The sequence below is a fragment of the Arvicola amphibius genome, chromosome 11, assembly GCF_903992535.2.
Source record: "Arvicola amphibius chromosome 11, mArvAmp1.2, whole genome shotgun sequence".
In the NCBI taxonomy this organism is placed as follows: Eukaryota; Metazoa; Chordata; class Mammalia; order Rodentia; family Cricetidae; genus Arvicola; species Arvicola amphibius.
Window position 1 is genome coordinate 14428525 of NC_052057.2, and position 19446 is coordinate 14447970.

The 19446-nt window shown below is 39.9% G+C and overlaps 1 protein-coding gene across 1 annotated transcript in view; it reads right to left on the reverse strand.

The window, feature by feature from the left end:
- Positions 1-223: 223 nt before the first annotated feature.
- Rsrc1 (arginine and serine rich coiled-coil 1) overlaps positions 224-19446 on the reverse strand; it is a 288071-nt gene continuing 268848 nt past the window's right edge. Inside the window, exons 8-10 of the mRNA XM_038348299.2 lie at positions 8476-8582; positions 1162-1314; positions 224-552 (exon numbers count right to left, since the gene is read on the reverse strand). Coding sequence (XP_038204227.1) covers positions 460-552; positions 1162-1314; positions 8476-8582 — 353 coding nt within the window. The 3' untranslated portion in view covers positions 224-459. The remainder of the gene's footprint in view (positions 553-1161; positions 1315-8475; positions 8583-19446) is intronic.

The following is a 19446-nucleotide window of genomic DNA, read 5'->3' on the forward strand; positions in this document are numbered from 1 at the left end:
ATGTTGCCTTCACATCTAACATGGTAATTGCTTTGATCTCATAAAACGTGCCTTTTATGAGACCCAAAAATGTTAAAAAGCTGAGATAAGAGATTCAAAAGAGTTTTATAATACATAGGAGATGAAATCTTATACTAAATAACATGACTCATATAATTATCCAATATTGGGTCAGAAACATGACTTTGTAAAAACTGTAATGAAATTCACTACTGAATATTCATTTACATCAACACTGACATTTTTATGATTAGTTTTATTAACAAGATAATATGTTCACACACTCACATCTTTTATAACAGATTCACTATTCACAATGTTTGATTAGAAACAGCAAATACTCAGTTGAACACGAAGGAAGAAATGAGATTGGCTAAGTCACTTTAGGAGTAAAAGTCAACATTAGTATTTAAACCCTCAATTTTCAAGGCTATGTCAGCTCAACCGCACGTCTCTTGCTCAGGCCACAGGACTGCCCATGAGTCTTTCTTGTCGGAGGGCAATTAATCTCTTGAACCACTTTTCTTCAGCTTCAGCTTTTTCAATAAATAACTACAGTAAAAGAGAGGAGAAGGCAAATGTTACTGTGCGTCGGCTGGTCGGACCTGACGCGACAAGACACAAATCACTGTGATGGACACCTCCCAGAACAGCAGTGTGCACTGCTCAGCCGCTGAAGGCTATATTGCTGCCCAACCCACCCACTGCGAGTTAGCGCTCAGCAGCTGGGGAGCAAAGGAACAACCTGAACGTTGTTTCACTGACTGGCCATTTCACATCCTATGTCTGTGAGTTCATTTCTGAGAAACACCAATCACATCATTGCTCAAAGACAGTAAATGGTCTTAGTGACTTAGTGACGGCTCACACCTGAAAAACCAGAGCTGACCTGCACTAGAACTTCTACTGCCAGTTACAAAAAAGGAAAACTATTTTCCTTTTTTGACCATGTTTCTTAAGTACAGAATCATTCTAGCAGGCAGGAAATGTGTAGACAACATCATACTCAAATATATGTAAACAATTCTAAGGCCTGAGGCCAGCTGCCCATCTGCAGCAAAGAGAAGCCATGAACCCTCTCCTGCATGTCTTCCCAGGGTCAGAATAAACGGGGACTGCTTGGGTGACTCTGAGCGGATTCATCAGGTTTAAGGGTCTCACATTTGGATGAGCTAGAGAATTGTCATCTTGGTACTTGATAGCCGTGGGGATGCTGTCAGGGTCTATTTCCTTTCCAGTGCTGGGTGGCTCAGCAGTGACTGATGCTGGTCCTGATGCTGGAGTCGCATGTTTCACGTCGCTTGGTTCTACCGACTGAAAATGCAACACAGCAATCTAAGCATAATCCATGTTTAGAGGATGGGTTTCTTAATATTTAATACTGAACAATGATTGCTCTAGTAAGTCTCCTCTGAGATGATAGTTATCTCAAAAGGCTCCACATTCCTGAATGAGAAAAAAATTGTTACTCAAAGAAACAAAAACAAATACAAGTATGGAGGGAATTTTTTCATTTCCTATGCTTTTCTTATATCACTGTTTATACTATTGAAATACACATACACATGCATACACATACATGCACACACATATATACATATTTGGTGTCTGAATTATAATAATAAAAATGTTACAATATACTTCTAATATTTAGTTGGCCTCAGAAAGTTATCCTTAAAATATTTATATATCCATGTTAGCTACAATTTACACACCATATTATGGATTTTAGCACATCTAGAAAATTAGACAACAGTTATCATGATCTATTTCAAAATATCTTAATTATTCCTTCCAACATTCTATGTCTCTTAGCAATCACTCCTTATTTTTTCTAACCTCTTGATGATGGCTTTGTGTATTCTGGATCTCTGTGTAAAGAACCATGAAGTAATGGTTTCCTGTGTGACGGACCATGCAGTAATGGTTTTCTGTGGTTGGTTCTTTCATTGAGCCTAGTATTTTAAAGAGCCATACATGTTAGAACGTATCAGTACATTTTTTTGTAGTTGCTAAATAATATTCCATTGTATGGATCTGCACCTCATCCATCGATGGACTCGTGTGTTATCTTTTAAGATTACTTAAAATAGTTTGAAATAAACAAGAGTTTGTAAAAGAAAGGTATATCATATTCTGTAAGAATAAAACTACATTTGTCGCTTTTTTTTTCAAACTATATGCAGTGTTTGTATGGCCCACATTGTTACGAGTGCTGGGAGCACAAAGACTGATAACTCAATGTCCCTGCCATGAGGGAACCAGTGGCACGTGCCGACTCAGGTAAACGTCAATCTTCCTGACAGAGGAGGTGGCTGAGGAGTGGCTGATTAGCAGCTAGGTTGTAGGGATTCTATGAATCAATTAGGTAAGAACGTGAAGTTAAAATTAAAATACAATATAAAAAAGACAAATGGGAGGTCAATTCTCTGTAGTCTTTATCTCTGTGGTCTATATTTATGGGTTCAATTCCTTTACTTTCTATTTTCTTTTGCCTTAAATATACTTCTTAACACCCATTTTTAAAATGAAGTTCAAAACAAATATTTCTATGAAAAATGTCTAGAGGATGAACTATGCATAAATTAAGTTTTTTTTAGATTACTTTATCTTCAATTTGGAGACCTATCAATTTAGCCACCTCATTAAACACTGCTTGGTAAGCCCTAGCTACCAAGGGAGAAAAATGCCCTGTAGTTTTGCTGCTGAGCTTTGCTGTCTCAATGAAGACGTTATAGCACATATTTAAAATAAATACACAATTATTAATAATAGCAGACTTTGACAAGAAATACATAAGGATGATGGGGACTGGAGAGGTGAGTCTAGTTTAGATTCGGTGCCTAGGCACAATATCTTTTATTTAGGACTTACAATTTAGTTTTATTTTTCTGGAGGTAAAATTCTAGACTCGAAGAATAATAACAGCCAGACACATGACGAGGACAGAAGGGGATGCTTCCGCCAAGGAACAGTGTGCACAATCTGAGAGGAGGAAAATGAGAGGGAGGCCCGCGGAGAGAGTGTAGCTAGCCTCGGTGGTTGCTTGCTCAGCCCAGCCACACCTCCACTCAGCAAGCACAGGAAACGGGTCCAGGCAGATAAGGCTGGGGACTGGGAGAAACACTCATCCTAGGATGCTCACCCTTGTGCTACCTAAAGTCAGATACCTGAAACCCGCTCCTCAGGTCCTGTCAGTGCTATAGTTGCTTTGGTAGAAGGGAAAGCCCTATGTGGTGTGATTAGTTTATTTCTGTGCGCATGTGCGTGTGTGTGCGCGTGTGTGCATATGCTAGATGTTAAAGCCAGAGGTCAATGCTGGGTGTTGTTCCTCAGGTGCTCTCTATGTTGTTTCTTGGTCCAGGGTCTCAGACTGGCCTGGAGCCCACCAAGCAGGCGAGGTCAGTGAGGGAAGGGATCGTACCTGTCTCCGCTTCCCCCAGTGCTGGGACCACACACACACCACCACACTTTTCTATGAGCTTCTGGAGACAGAACCAGGTCCTCATGCTTACATGACATGCACCTGATGCACTCAACCTTCCCTTCATCCCAGATGGATTAATTCGTAACGTAAGATTCATTCATTGCTTAAGCATTTTATTTGATTCAAACATGAATTCATTTTCATGCTAAAAGAAGCTGCATGCATGGGAGAGACTTTTACTACTATAAACAAGATGATCCTGAAGGCTACACTTCTGGGAAGTCATCAAACAAAAGCAGAAATTATTACAAACTAGAGAAATCTATGCCACAAACTGTTTCTGAATGAAGGCATGCTTATCAAGACTGAACCTAATAATCAATGATATTCACATGAACCACAACATTAACTTTTATGGGCATTAAGAAGAAAGTTATTAAACTTTATTTGGCAGTTTTATTCTATTTTGGAGTCAATACCCCCCTTCCATGTCATCTAGATTTCAAACATTTGAATAACTCTGATCTATTGGGTCTAGAAGGTACATGGCCATACAGATAAAGTTATGATGCACATTTATGAAACTGAGTTAAAGGCATGCCCAATATTCTGCATGGGGAAAGGGGGACACATGTCAACTCAATAAGACTCAGTAAAACAACTTTTGGCAGGCCATGTTTCCTCATAAAGATGACCTGTCTCTATACCCCAGCATAGGACTCAGGCAGGAGATGCTGACCACAGGCTGAACTGCCTTGAAAAGATGCAGAGAAGCTGGGGAATTCTCCCTCTTCAAGTGGCAGAGATAACAGTCTCATTACAGAGCCAACTAACCTCACTCTGTTTTTTTCCCATGCGAATTATCCACTGTATGTGTGTGTTCCATGTGTGTGTTGGCATACATGCATGGAGGCTGGGGGAGGACACAGAGCTCTGTTCTATGCACTGAACCTGGAGCCAGGCTGCCCGCCTGGAGGACCCAGTGGCTCCCCTGTTTCTGCCACACAGCACACATGTGGCCACACCTGGCTTTTTTTCTGGTATTTTCCCCTCTGCGTGCTGGAATCTAAACACATATATTCATGCTTGCAAGAGCTCTTGCTCACCAAGCCATTTCTTCAGCCCCAACATTAACAAAAGTACAAATAAACATATAAATTAAAACCATCAAAAGCTGGGATTGGAGAATGGGAGTTGTTCAATGGTTGAGCGTGTTTGTAAAATCACTAGCTGCTCCTTAGTTAAGTGACAGAAACTCCTAAGAGAAAATTGTTGTTCAACCATAAAATTGGACCTCATCACAGGCCCACAGAATGCCCGGCTTTGTGCAATACTGCCACCTGGTGGTACAATTGGATAATACTTTCCTAATCTTAACACAGATGCCCAAATTGTGCAGGGTTATCTACAATTCTCCTTTTGAACACAGGGATTATCTGCCAAACATATCAGTCAGTCTTTGGCTAAATAACCTGTGCCAGGTTTATGTGGGAAAACATCCTGAAAACAAAGGACATCTTGTCTTCTAAAGCTAATGATGTATCAAGGATCTATCACATCCCCAAACTTCTTGGGTAAGGTTTCAGAGTTAAACTAGTTTAATCAATATGTATTATAGGATGCCCGCAGTGTCTAGAATGTTATTGCCAAGGGGCATTTTCTTCCTGGTGACAGTTCTCTAGCTTAATTAGTGGACTTAACTCCTAAGGAAATTGACACCAATTGAAAGGGTGGCTAGCATGGACAGCCTTTTTAAAGAGGCAAACTTTAACTAAGAGCACAAAACTGTCCAGGAGAGACAGATATGGAAGCTCGGGCCCTGGGTGATTTAGTCCCCAGGAGAGTTAATCTTTGCTATGCATCAAGGATAGCCCATCACGTCTGCCCAGGCCCTGGATGAAATAGTACTCAGGATAATTTACTTCTCTTTGCTAAGTAATCTCCTCATAAATAATTCATCTCTTAGGCATCCTGAGTCCTGGCCTTCCACTGCAGACACAGACATTTCAGACTAGAGAGCGAGGCCACTTTCTAAGCTAATAAATTGCCCCTCGTTTTATGTTTCAGCGGAGTATAAATTTATTCTTGTTAGCTCATCACTGCTCCTCCGAGCATCCCGGGTGCAGTTACTAAGAGCAGTCACGTGCTGGAGGGCTATGGCTCTACTCAAAGGGGAATGCCTTCTCCAGCATGTGCTCTGTTGACACTAATCCTTCCCATGTATGCTTTCATGAACGAAAACATGAATTAAAAGTAAATGTAAAGAGAAACAATACTTAGAACCAGACAGGAAAGTGTCACAGGACAAAACCCAGTCTACAGACTCTAGACTAGGTTTTTCACAGGAAAAACTTGCTCACTGATTATAAGAATGTCAATAAGAATGGACATTAGAAAATAAATTCAAGGCCAAGCCCTAAAATAAATACATTCTTTTAGATGGATGTCTTTACACTACGCAGATTGAGATAGTAAACAGAAGGCATATATCCGTATGAATACCATTTCATCGCTGTGGCTTCCAGGAGCTGTGATGATAACACTACTAAAGTTCAAATACAGTAAACACAGCGACAACCCAGGACTACAGGTGACCCAGGGCTATCTAGTCCTGTAGCTGAAAGACATCAAACACTCAACTCATGTCTTTGTATATTCTATGTTTAAAAATATCTGGTAATTAGAAGAGAAAGTGGGAAGTAACCTTGAACGCATTGGCACAAAAGACCACTTCCTGAAGATAACACCAGTAGCACAGATACTGAGATCAACAATTAATAATAAATGGGACCCCCTGAAACTGAGAAGCTTCTGTAAGGCAAAGGATACAGTCAACAAAACAAAATAGCAGAAAATGTTCACCAACTGCACATTGGACAGAGAGTTGATGTCTAAAATATACAAAGAATTCAAAAAACTAGATATCAAAAGATCAATAATTCAATTAAAAATGGGGTACAGATCTAAACTGAGAATTCTCAACAGACGAATCTCAAATGGCAGAAAGGCACTTAACATCCTTAGCCATCAGGGAAATGCAAATCAAAATGACTTTAAGATACCATCTTATGCCTGTCAGAATGGCTAAGATCAAAAACACCAAGGATAGCTTATGCTGGAGAGGATGTGGAGTAAGGGGAACCCTAAGACAGACATACATGGATTCCTCCCCCCTAACCCCGTGTCCGGGAAGAGGAAGCAGACAAGATTTCTTTGGTAAAGTAGCAAGTGTGGGGGGATAGGGAAGGGTGGTAAGGGAGTTGGTAAGGGAGTAAGGAGGGGAAGAGAGTTGGGGGAGAACATGAGGGATTGGGAAGGTGGGTGAAGGACAGAGAGGGGAAAAAAGGAAAGAGATACTTTGAGAGAGAGACATTATGGGATTAGAAAGAAATCAGGTACTATGGAGATTCCCAGGAATCTACAAATGACCCCAGTTAAGAATCTAAGCAATAGTGGAGAGGGTACCTAAATTGCCTTTCTCCTGTAATCAGACTGATGACCACCTTAATTGTCATCATCCAGTAACTGATGGAAGCAGATGCAGAGATCTACAGCTAAGCAACAGGCCAAATTCCTGGAGTCCAGTCATAGAGAGGGAGGAGCGATATTACATGCAAAGAGGCCAAGATCATGATGGGTAAACACACAGAAACAGCTGACTCAAGCTAGTGGGAGCTCACTGACTGGGACTGACAGCTGGGGAAACTGCACAAGACCAAGTTAGGCCCTTTGAATGTGGATGACAGTTGAGAGGCTTGGGCAGTTTGCGGGACCAGTAACAGTGGAACTGGTATTTATCCCTAGTGCATGAACTGGCTCTTTGGAAACCATTTCCTATGGAGGAATACATTGCTCAGCTTAGATACAAGGGGGAGGGCCTTGGTCCTGCCTCAAGTGATGTGACAGACTTTGTTGACTCCCCATGGGAGGCCTCACCCTCTCTGAGGAGGTGATTGAGGGTGGGGTGGGAAGAAGGTGGGGAGCGGGAGGACAGGAGGGAGAGGAACTGAAATTGATATGTAAAATAAGATAGTTTTAAAAATCAAAAAAATCTGGCAATTAAAAGTTTCAGATCTCTATTAGCACTAGGAACGTTATAAGAAAGAACTTGATAATTTTGACATATCAGATTAACAAACATGAAAAAGCTTTGGTTTAAAAGGCAGAAAGCTCCTTGCACTTTTGGGCAGAATTTAGATCGTTACAATATTTTTGGAGGATAACTTTTGAAGCATTAAATAATGTAAATTCGAACCAGTAACTTCATCCTATTAAAAACATGTAACATCTTAAAACATAACTACTTAGAAGTCTGGTATTTCTAGGAGAGCAATAGTGATTGTTACACCTATAATCCTAGTTACACAGTCCTACATTTGCGCTTTAGCAGTGCAATATGGTCGGAGTAGAAGACTTTGGGAGGAAACTACAGACATTACTTCACTACATAACTGCTACTAAAGGAGACATATATTTCTTAAAACATCTTTTCTTACTAATGGATGCAAGTTCTTAAGAGCAGTTTTATTAACAAGTGAAATATGTGAAAAATTCAACAGAAATGACAACTTCTTTTGAATTAGTGACACACATCTGGGCACACATTAACAACACACATCTGGGCAAAGACTAGAGTCTTCTATTTGAGTAATAGCTCTATCATGTAAAGTCCTTTGCCAATATCTGTCTAGGAATAACAATTCAAAAAGTGCACACAGACATTTGTAAAGAAAAAAAATCAAACAACCTTGCTATATTCATGGAGTGGATATTAATTACAGTTGCAGAGTCACAGGTGGTGATATCTTAGTTGATTTGGTAGTCTTTAAAATGAAGCGGTGTCAGAGGCACGTCTACAGCACTTTCCCTAGGCAGGCTTGGGCTGATTCCACTGAATCCTCTCAGCACCGTGGCTGGCACTCCCTCCCTCACTCCCTCCCTCATCTGCCTATTGGAGGAAGTGCCCACATCTAAGTAAAATCCAGTAATAACACATCTTTTCAGTGGGAAGCCAAAGGCTTATTCATCATGTCCATGTGGAAACTTACTTTTTTGCCTTCCTTACTTGATCTGAATGTCTGCTGAACAAAAGAATCACTCTCGATGGCTTCAATTTCCTTCACTCTTTTCACTTGTTCCACCAGTGTGGCTTGGTCTAAAAAAGAACAGTGTGAGTGAGCTTTGGGACAAGCCTGACCACAACGTTATACCTAGGCTCGGTACTTTCTTTTCACTGGATGGAAACGAAGGACATTAAGTTAAGCTGTAATAAGTACTTTCCGCCTTGAATTCAAAACTAAAATATGCCTAGAAACTAAGACTCTCATCAACAATCTAAAACCTACTGAGGAGGCATTGCTATTGTGATTGTGGGTAATCAAAGATAACTTTGTCAGACGGCCTTTCCCTCTACTTCAACATTTTTATTATGGAAATAAATACACAAAAGGAATGAAAGGATAACATATCTACCCATAACCATCACCCAATTTTTATAATCACCAACACTTTGTATTATTGGTCCACTGAGCCTCATTCCTAATATATTCTGGGATGGAGACCTGGACTATATAAACAAATCCAAGAGGGCATATCATACAAACACAAACTCCAGACCATGTACTGTTTTCCCTAAATATTTTAGTGGTCATCGCTAACAGATTAAGACTTGATCCCAAGAATAATAATGCTATCATAATACTGTTTGTCAGGCCTCAAATTACCACCAAGGAAATATAATTTGCAGGCTCCACATCTAGTTTTCACTGGTTTAAAAGACGTCTCTCTACAGTAGGCTTGTTTGCACAGCATCTAAACAAGGACGCACATCACACTTCTTGGTGGTCGGGACTGTTGGTCTCCTCCCACAGAGCCCACCCCCTCCCCCTCCCTCTCCCTGGCGTCTACTGGAGACAGTGAATCACTGTCTCATAGTTCTCTGCCATCTCAGTCTGGCTGGCTTTAACCTTAAGATGTCGTCTGACATGGTCCCCTCTCACCTAATGTGCGTGCAGGTCAGCAGAGACCTGACTCCATTCCAGTTCAATTGATTTTGATCAAAAATATATTATTTGATATTTGGAGCGATGTCTCTGGGGGCTAGAACCCATTGTTGTTCTTGCAAAAGTCTTGGGTTTAGTTCCCAGTACCCACCTGGCAGCTCACAACCGCCTCTAACTCTAGTCCAGAGAGTCTGAGGTACTCTTTGTCTCCCGCATGCACCAGACGTGCATGTGGTGCACATATTATACGTGCAGGCACTCTCTCTCACACACAAATAAAAAATAAATCTTCAAAAATTATAATTGGCACGGTGAAATTTTTCTTACATTAAATCAGGAAGCATTCTGACCACTTGTCTTCTTACACTAATTATTTAATTAGAGGCTATAAAATAGTAAATTTTCTCTTATTTATTAGTTCTGATTCTTTTACACTTCTCTCATTTAGCCAGTGTTGACTGAAATACAGCCTGTATTGTGGGAAAACAAAAATAGTTCCTCTCTAAAATTCGGAATGTGAGTGCAGGAACACACATGTGTACTATGGCACATGAGGAGGCCAGAAGACAGCTGGTTGATGGGAGTTCCCTCTGTGTGTTTCTTGTATTGGTTAATGAATAAGGAAACTGTCTTGGCCTAATAGGGCAGAACTTAGGTAGGTGGAGAAGACGGAACTGAAATCTGGGAGGAAGAAAGCAGAGTCAGGAGACGCCATGGACCTGCCACTGGAGATAGACATGCTGAGACTTTGCTGGTAGGCCACGACCTCATGGTGATGCACAGATTAATAGAAATGGGCTAAATTAATATGTAAGAGTTAGCCAATAAGAAGTTAGAGCTAATGGGCCAAGCAGTGATTTAATTATAAAGTTTCTGTGTGGTTATTTCAGGGCTAAGCTAGCAGGGCAGCCAGGACGAACAAGTGGGCCTTCCTCCTACACCTGGTTCTCTTCTTCCTCTGTGGGATTCAGAGATTGAACTTGGATCACCAGGTTTGTGTGGTAAGCACTTATATCTACTGAGGCATCTCACTAGCCTGATTTCATTTCTTTATTTAGTATTTTATTTATTTAGTATTTATTTATTTAGTATTTTTGGTCTAAAGGTGATCAAAGGTGCCATTATCAGCTCACAAGAATATGTTCATAGTTTTAGTTTTAATTCATGGCAAGTGCCTTCTTATTTTGATGATCAAATTTCTTCAACTCTGGGTAGCTTGTTCTATGGTGTGATTCCTAGAAGTGAAAGCACGCCAAGATGTTGGAGGATTAACTTGTACAGTTCCTGTCCCCGGTGAAACTACCCACTTCTCTAAAATCCCAGACTCCTAGTGGGGGAAGACAGCAGAGTCAGTGACCTAGGCACTGGGCATGCTCGCCATTGCTGAACTGCCATGGCTTTTCAACCTTTTTAATGTGCAGAGAAAAAAAGAAATCTTACTTAGGAGAGAAATTTTAATATGAGTCCATGTTGACTACTATCAATTCAATTAGCAGTTATGGCTCTAGGTAATTTTTTTTTTTTTTTTTTTTTTTTTGGTTTTTTGAGACAGGGTTTCCCTGTAGTTTCTAGAGCCTCTCCTGGAACTTGCTCTTGTAGACCAGGCTGGCCTCGAACTCAGAGATCCGCCTGCCTCTGCCTCCCGAGTGCTGGGATTAAAGGCGTGCGCCACCACCGCCCGGCTTCTAGGTAATTTTATAGTCACATATCTTCTCATATGCTAAAAGTCTTCAGCGTTAACAATACTGTCAAAAGTACTCACTTTTCTATGAGGTACGCATTAAACTAAAAAAGTAGAATGGCAAAAATTACTATAAATCACAAGGGGTATTAATGCATCTTCAGCCCCTTGGATTGCATAACACATATCCTGTTTATCAGATACTTACATTATTATTCATAACAGTAGCACAATTACAGTTATGAAGTAGCATGAAATAATTTTATGGTTGGGGTCACAGCCTTTAGGTAGGTGGAGAACCACTGCTCTACAGACAGTTGAAATAATTCTCTATTTCATTAAGCTACTAATTTGATAGGGCTATTCAGTTTCTTAAGCTTATTTTTGATGTTTAGGTCTTGTTTTATGACTAACATCTGTTTCATACTGTGATGATGTTCTAGGCTAAACTTTAAAACTTAGACTGCTTTACCTACCCCTGGCTCTGAGTTCATCCTCTATTCCGAAGATAATTATTTTTATTAGGTTCGGATTTTGACTGCATCATTTATAAAACTATAAGCATTTATATATCTTCCTACTGAGCAACACTAGTACACTACATTCCCCTTGACTCCCCAAGTCTTCAGTCCAGGTCACGACAGCTTAGAGCTTTCTCTACCCTAGTTTACAGATGGACAGTTACCTATTTTATAGCTTGATGGTGATGTTTTTATGAATGCTCTTTCTTTCACAGTTAGCATTTAGTGAGAAGCCAGTCTCAGGTGTCACTGTACGGACTTGTGTTCCCCGTGTTAGCTAGACAAAGGGTTACACGCCTGCTGCGCACACGTTCTCTCAGCAGTGCTAGCACCACACGCTGCACCAGAAGCGATGCACACTCAGACTTTATGGATAGGTGTGGGGCTTAGTTAGAGGATCTGTGAAAGCCGCTTCTGCATTCCAGCATCCCTGGCCTGAACGCTCAGATGCTGTTACAGATGGAAACAGAATGAACACAAAAGGAAAAGTCCAAAAAAACTGATACGGTCTTAAATACTTTTGTTTCAACTCTTGGCCAATCGCAGATTAAACCTGTGTTGTCCCGTGCAAGCATTTGTTTACTCAAGGGGAACCTCCCCCCCCCCCCCCTTCTCAGCCCAGTCTTCTCTGAGAAGCTGTGTGTGGAATGCTTGGAACCAACAGCATCTGCAGCCAACTTCCCCATTTTTGGAAGAACACATTTTCCTGTGTAAATTCACACACTGTCAAAGTGTTACAGAACAGGAAATAGCTCCCTTTGCTTTAGTATAAAAGGGTCTCAAGATTTTAATTATGTGATGTACTGAGCATATGAAATGAGAGAGTCTTTGTCTAGCTAATGTATTAATATTCATGCATCCCGTACTAATGTGTAATTTTTAAGATTCTATGCATGGGAGGAATGCTATGGCAGAGAAAAATAACAAGAAAAAAATGGGTACCAACTTTAATGTCTCCTTGAAAACAACATTTTTTTTTTGAAACCAGAATTTACCAGGATTATTTACTATCACAAATTCTCAATAAGAAGCCCTTATTTCTGACTTCAGGGTGATGTCTCCTATGTATCAGCTGCTGGCTCTCTTGGATTTCTTTTCTCTGTCTAACATATTCTCTCATTTGGATTTGCAAAGCACATCATTAGTATTAAATGTCAGAGGTGACTTGAGAAACAGGACTGATCTCTAAAGCTTGCAGTGTTTGTAGCTTTAAATTTGAAAATACAACCAGTGCATAATACAAATAAATGTGGTATCACAGAACCCAGCCAAAGGGCCAGTGTGCTTATTAAAATAGCACTGTAGAAATTACAAAAGAGAGAAGAAAGATTAGAGAAAATGGAACATTATCCTTGTCCTTTAAGGAGAAAATCACCTCGGGACTAACAAGGTGACAGGGCAGAGGGAGAAAGCCAGCTTGCCTGGTTTACAATGTGAAAGCTAACTACACAGCTTTCATCTTTCAATGCTGCGCCCAAACTCAGCAACAATGATACTTAAATTAAAAATTGGAAGATGCATGGGGGATGCAAAATTTCTGCTTTATAATAATAGCTCAGCTCTATATTATCTGAAAACAATAACCATAAAATCTTTTAAATTGCCCCATATTCAAAATTCTAGTATCACTTTCGGTAAATGTAAGTCTTGAGTTTAACCTGGGAGTTTTAGGAGCAGAACGGAACACCAACGACATATTCCACGCCATGAGGGCTCCAGATTCTTTGTTACACGCCATTCAAAACAGGCTCTTCATCAACTTAAGATTAAGAAAATATGACTTAATCAGTTACTTCTTGCATGTCTACATGATGCCTGTAATGCATCTTATCAGCTAAAAAAAAAAAAAAAAAGAAAGAAAAGCAAAAACCCTTGGAAAGCTCACGTCACGGTGCAGACCTGTAACCCTAGCCACTCGGGAGATGAGGCAGGAGCACTGTGAGTTCAAGACCTGACTGGGCTGTGGAGTGAGTGCGAGACCAGCGTGAGTGACAGCGAGGCCCCGACTAAAACCCAAAAATAAGGCTGGGAGAGGAAGGCCCGCAGCTATAGCGCAGGAACAGAGCTCAACCCTCCCTGAAGCCCAGTGCCAGCACGAAGGAAAAGAGTTATTACAAGAACACAATTAAAATATGCTTAAAAACCTTAACATGGGGAACAGGAAGGAAACACACCATTAGCACTTAGTGACTTCTACAAGGATGTCATTGGTAAATACAATGGATTCCTTGTTGATCCGATGCCATGGAAAAGATGTGTGGTAAACACACACACACACACACACACACACACACACACACACGAATCAGAAAGTCATTTTGAGACAAAAATATCAGTATTAACTAATTTTGTAAATAGTAATTTTGGCTGGGCAGTGGTGGTGCATGCCTTTAATCACAGCATTTGGGAAGCAGAGGCAGGTAGATGTCTGTGAGTTCAAGGTCAGCCTGCTCTACAGAGTGAGCTCCAGCATTGTCAGTATTATTACACAGAGAAACCCTGTCTCAACTCCCACAAAATGCAATGTTCTTACTGTTAATTTTATTTTAAAAAAAGCTCCCATATTTGAAGTTATTGATGATTTCATGTTATAATAGCACTTAAAAAGTTTTCGTTTAGAATGTCACCAATTATTATATACAAATTTAAACTGTGAAATAAAGAAGATGAAATCTAATGAAAAATGTTCACTTCATTTGAAAATACAAAACTTTAGTTTATATTTAAATTTTCAATAGTAAACATAAAATAGGATGGGGTGGGGTCTCCTATAATAGTAGTACCAGGCTGGGAACAGCAGATGGCACTATTGCCCAAGATGTCATATTGGGATAAGGCCAACTGGTGTTTCAAAGATATCTTAAACACATGCAAAGAGTACATCTTCAACTGGTTCCTTCCAGTTATTAATATTTTATGAACCTATCCAAAGTTAAAAAGCGTTTTATGTTAACAAAAAAATTTGGGCCAGTTGGTCTAGGTTATTGAGTTATTTGATATGATATTGTTCCAGGAAAAAATATTTATATACTAACAGTACTGCTACAAATCTATGAATAATACAAAGAATTACCCTATTTTCAGATTAAATTGACTCAGATACTAACCAAGAATAAACAACATCCACAAACACACAGTTTTAAATAAAACAACAATCTCTGTAGTATAAAGCATTTTCAAGTGCTTTACAAGAATAATAAAAAAGAAAACATACTAGAATAGTAAAGTTGGTTAATAAATAAAACTTGTATGCAAATAAAATTAGAATTTCAAAATTATTAAGCTAATTTCTTATGAACACAATTTTTTCTTTATATAAACTATTATAAAAAGTTGCAAAAAAAGTCACACAACAGAATCAACCAGTGCCAAAGACTATACAATGCAATGAAATCACATACAGTTACAGTAGCTATTTAGAATGGAAACTGGTAAGCTTCACACTGGATTTTCATCTTCACTATTGACTATAGTTTTATGCACCTATCTATCACTCAAACCAACATATCTTCAATGTTTCTTTTAAAGAGCATATATTAGAAACCTATCCAATCTTAAAAGACTGTTCATAAAACATATTCCTGGAAACAAATCTCCAGAAATTCTGTTCATAAGGAACTTGAAAAATCAGAAAAGGTAGAAAAGGCCTTGTCTAGAAGAGTTCTGGAAGCGGATGCTGTGAACATTGAGTCCTCAGGGAGGCAGAGGGTCCTCAAGACTTCACATGCAGTCCTTGGATGGGGTCCAGCACACGCTCACCTCATAGTAAACTGCTCACTACAGTGGGTTAAGTAAGATAATAATTTCAGTATGACTATACTAGCAATGGATGTCAGTTAAATGTTATAGTAACTACAAGTGACTTGGGCATCAGCATTGTATTACACGAAAACAAAACCTTCCCTCAGCTCCTCCTACCTGGGACGTTTCCGTGCCTCTGTGTTCTCTCTGTCATCTAAGGCCATGTCTAGGCCGATGTTGTGAGGATGCTGCCTCTTGGCACTGGTGGGAAAGAGGCCTCTTTCATAATTCTCCTGGCATATGCTGCCTTATACTGACCACAGTCTCTGCGGGACTGGCAGCAGAGCTGTATCACTGCCAGAGCTTAGAGGAGAGTACTGTGCTCTTTAGAGAACAATTAGTATACATTTGTTGATAACTGAAAATTTCAGGACATTAACAACATTAAAAATAAAATCTTGGGCAAGTGACACACTATAGGTTTCAACTTAAGAAAATTCAATGTTTTTAAGTGTGTTAGTACTTTGTATATTGGTGTCTTGTCTGCGTGTATGTCTGTGCACATGAATGCATGGGTGGTGTTCATGGAGTCCAGAAGAGGGCACTGGATCCCTGGAACTGGAGTTACAGAGGCTGTTGCCTCCATCCATGTGAATGCTGGAGTAGAACCGGGTCTTCCTGAAGAGCAGCCAGTGCTTTTCACCACAGAGCCTTCTCTCCACTCACTGCAGAGATAGTTTAGGAGGTGTGGGTTTAGACTGCCTGTGTTAAACTTCACAAGCTGCCGTTGCCTTGGACAGATGGCGCATGCTGTGCAGGTCTCAGCTCTCTTGTGGCACGGGAAGAGGGAGAGAGTCCACCCCTCTTCTTCCTTTCAAGTATTTGAGCACATTCAACACAACAACCATTGCTCTGCACACCTGGATTTAGAAACTGAACGTCTCTCTCACTGAGAGACAAGTAGGGAGACAAAAACCAAATAAGGTGCCTCATAATATCAAGAAAAATAGAGGAGGGCAGGGTCAGGAAGGAGCCAGGGGAGCTATGTTAGAGGAGGGGAAGGAGGAATGCCCCGACACACAGGCGTTTCAGCAGAGAAGGATGAGATGAAAAAGTATACACCTGTGCTCAGTGCAAGGTTTGTGGATCACTAACCTCACTGGGTAAGTGAGCACTACAGACACGCTTTGTGTCACTCGGCTATAGTACTAAAGCCGCTGAAGCTGTCAACCTGCTTTGAATCCAATCAGGTGTTACCTGGCTTTGGTTCACTCATCCCGTGGTGTGCACTGTGGTATGGCAGGAAAGACTTCGAGAAAGAACAGAGAATAGGAGTACTAGAGGGTTGTCCTGTGCACATCTCCAAGAAGGTGCACACAGTGGACCAGGGCAGTGGGGTGAATGGGGAGGCCGCTCCATTGTCACAGCTGCTAGCACCCAATACTTTCAGATGGAGGGGTTTTGCCATTTCCTATGGCATGATCTACCTCAAGTGGTTGAATCTATGTTTATTTAAAGAAAATCTGCTGTGGTCTCATGCATAAAAACCTTTGCTCCGGTTATTATTTGTGACGTCTTTCTGGTGGGAGACATGATGGAGGCTAGTTTTCATTTAAATGGTCATATGTAGTATTCTGGCAGCAACAGACGGTTAGGTTTAAGGCACTTTGGACTAACTACTTCACACATTTACGTATAACTGGTGGGATAACATTACCATTCTCACTGCAAAATGAGAAGCTGAGGGCCATCAGTAACTCAACCAAGGTCATGTGGCTAGGTGGTGATAGAACTGAGATCCAATCCCTGACCTGTTATTTAGTCACTGTTTCTAAAATGAAACATTTACCGTTCTTACACCAAGGAATATATTTCCCCCTTACTCCATGCATTTACTAAGAATAACAAATATACTTGGATTGTGCTTATTCTGCATTCTGAATGCTCATGCATGTAGCAAAATGTAGCACAGCTCTACCTGTAGAAGAGATGTACACATGGTCTTGCTCGTCTGGCATTATCTTCACATGGATTATAAAAATTTATTTTCAGAATCCTCTACACTTAACATTTTTGAAAGAATTATTATGTCACATTCTTAAAATCTTTATAATGAACAACAAGAAACAGTTTCTGAAAGCCTAGCATTTCCCACTTGAGACTACAAATAACCCAAGCAGGAAAAATTTTCACATCAGAGTTCTTTATTTACTGTGCAACAAGCGCTATTAGAGAAACAATCGCAATTTCCATGAATCTGGCTGCTATGCAGTCCAAGTATAAAGACCATTAGTTTATGCTTGTTCAAGATGTGGTAAATCTGGGAGTCAAGTCTCCTTTAATGCAATGATAAGAAATAATCATTCCAGTAGAAGCAAGGCTGTTGGAGTTTTCTATTTTAACGAGGTAGAAGAAAGGCATGTAACTTGAAGAACCCAGATTAGCAGATCAGAATAAGGAACCTGCAGGTACTGTCTGCTGTCCATTTTAATTCCAGAATTGTTATTGACTCTAATTAAAATTCTGTAGATGGAAGGATGAATGTTTCTAAGGAACTCAGAATGAATGCTGTCTGCCAGGCATCTCCAACACCTATAACCACACACAGCTCGCCTGTCAGGAGAGCTGGTGCAGACATCTCGGGGCACACCACATTTGTCACTGTGGCTAATATCAGAGATACGCAGCTCTTTTTTCTTAGCACACAAAAGCAAGATATGTAATTCAATGCTCAATTTACCCTTGTCTCACAGGAGACTTTTCCCCGCTAATTGATAGAAATTAAGCCATTAATCAAGCCACTAGCCATCATTCAAACCAGGGAAGATGAATACAAACTTTCATCATAACCACCTTCCCCATTTTAGTGTTCATTAGCATTAATTTTTAATGCAATTATGCTATTCTTTTACGCTGAGCTCATAAATTACTGCTCTTTTGTTGCTGGCTGGCCTTGTAAAATCCAAACTAATGCTTTGTGCTCTGATCTTAAAGGCAATTACTAGGTTCCTCTATCTTTTATATCTTTGCATCCTCAATAACCTTTATATATAACTAATATCCATGAGTGACTATGCCTGTTTTTCTAATGCCTTAATATAAATCTTGGTGTATATAAGCATAGTCAAATATAGCAATAATAAACACAGACATATATCACATACATTATAAAGTGCATGTATTGATATAAAAATAAAATCTTACAAATTCACACTGACATTTAGGTTTAAATATAAAGATATCTTTGTGATTTAAGATAAAAATGCAGTGCATTATTGTATCAAACTTATACCTTTTATAACAAATTAGGGAAAACAGGAATATTAATAAGGGTTGACCAAACATTTACATGAACAACTACTTAAAACAGGATAACAAATTTCAAGATCCTTAGGTCCACTGCCTAGGATAACTGCCTTAGGTTAAAATCTGTATATTATTGATTTATTTGGTGGTGCTGAGGATCAAATTCAGGGCCTTGTACATGACAGGTGAGCTCTTTTCCACTAAGCTATACCTCCAACCATAAATATTAATTTAAAAAATACAGAATTAAAAAATCAACGAGACAGAGGTGAAGAGCTTGAAGACTAAAAGATCCATTTATCTAAACGTATGTTTGGAAGTATATTGAGTAACTCCAGGGACTTATATCATGTAAAGGGGAAGTTCTGGATTATCAGAAGATCATGACGAAAAGAAAAGACCTATTTTTTCAGAAGAAACGTTGAGCCTGCACAAACCACATGCATTTAATTCTCTGTCTCCAATAAGGCAACAGGACAAACTTGTGTCCCACCTCCCAAAGCCTTAATGATGTTTACTCTCATCGTAAAGAAGACAAAAAACAATTTCTAGCCTGCCCAGCTCTTGCAGCAATGCCTTTGCCTCTGTTTGCAAGCTATGCTTTGCATGCACTAAGATCACTGAAGTAAAGTTTAGTGAGGGAATGCTGGGCGTGCTGCTGTCAGCCTCTCCTGAATCACACAGCTGCAAGGCTCCCCCAACACTGCTGAGGCTGAAGGAGGCAATGGGAAGCACCCTCAAGAGCTGACTAAAGAAACATCCCAACTG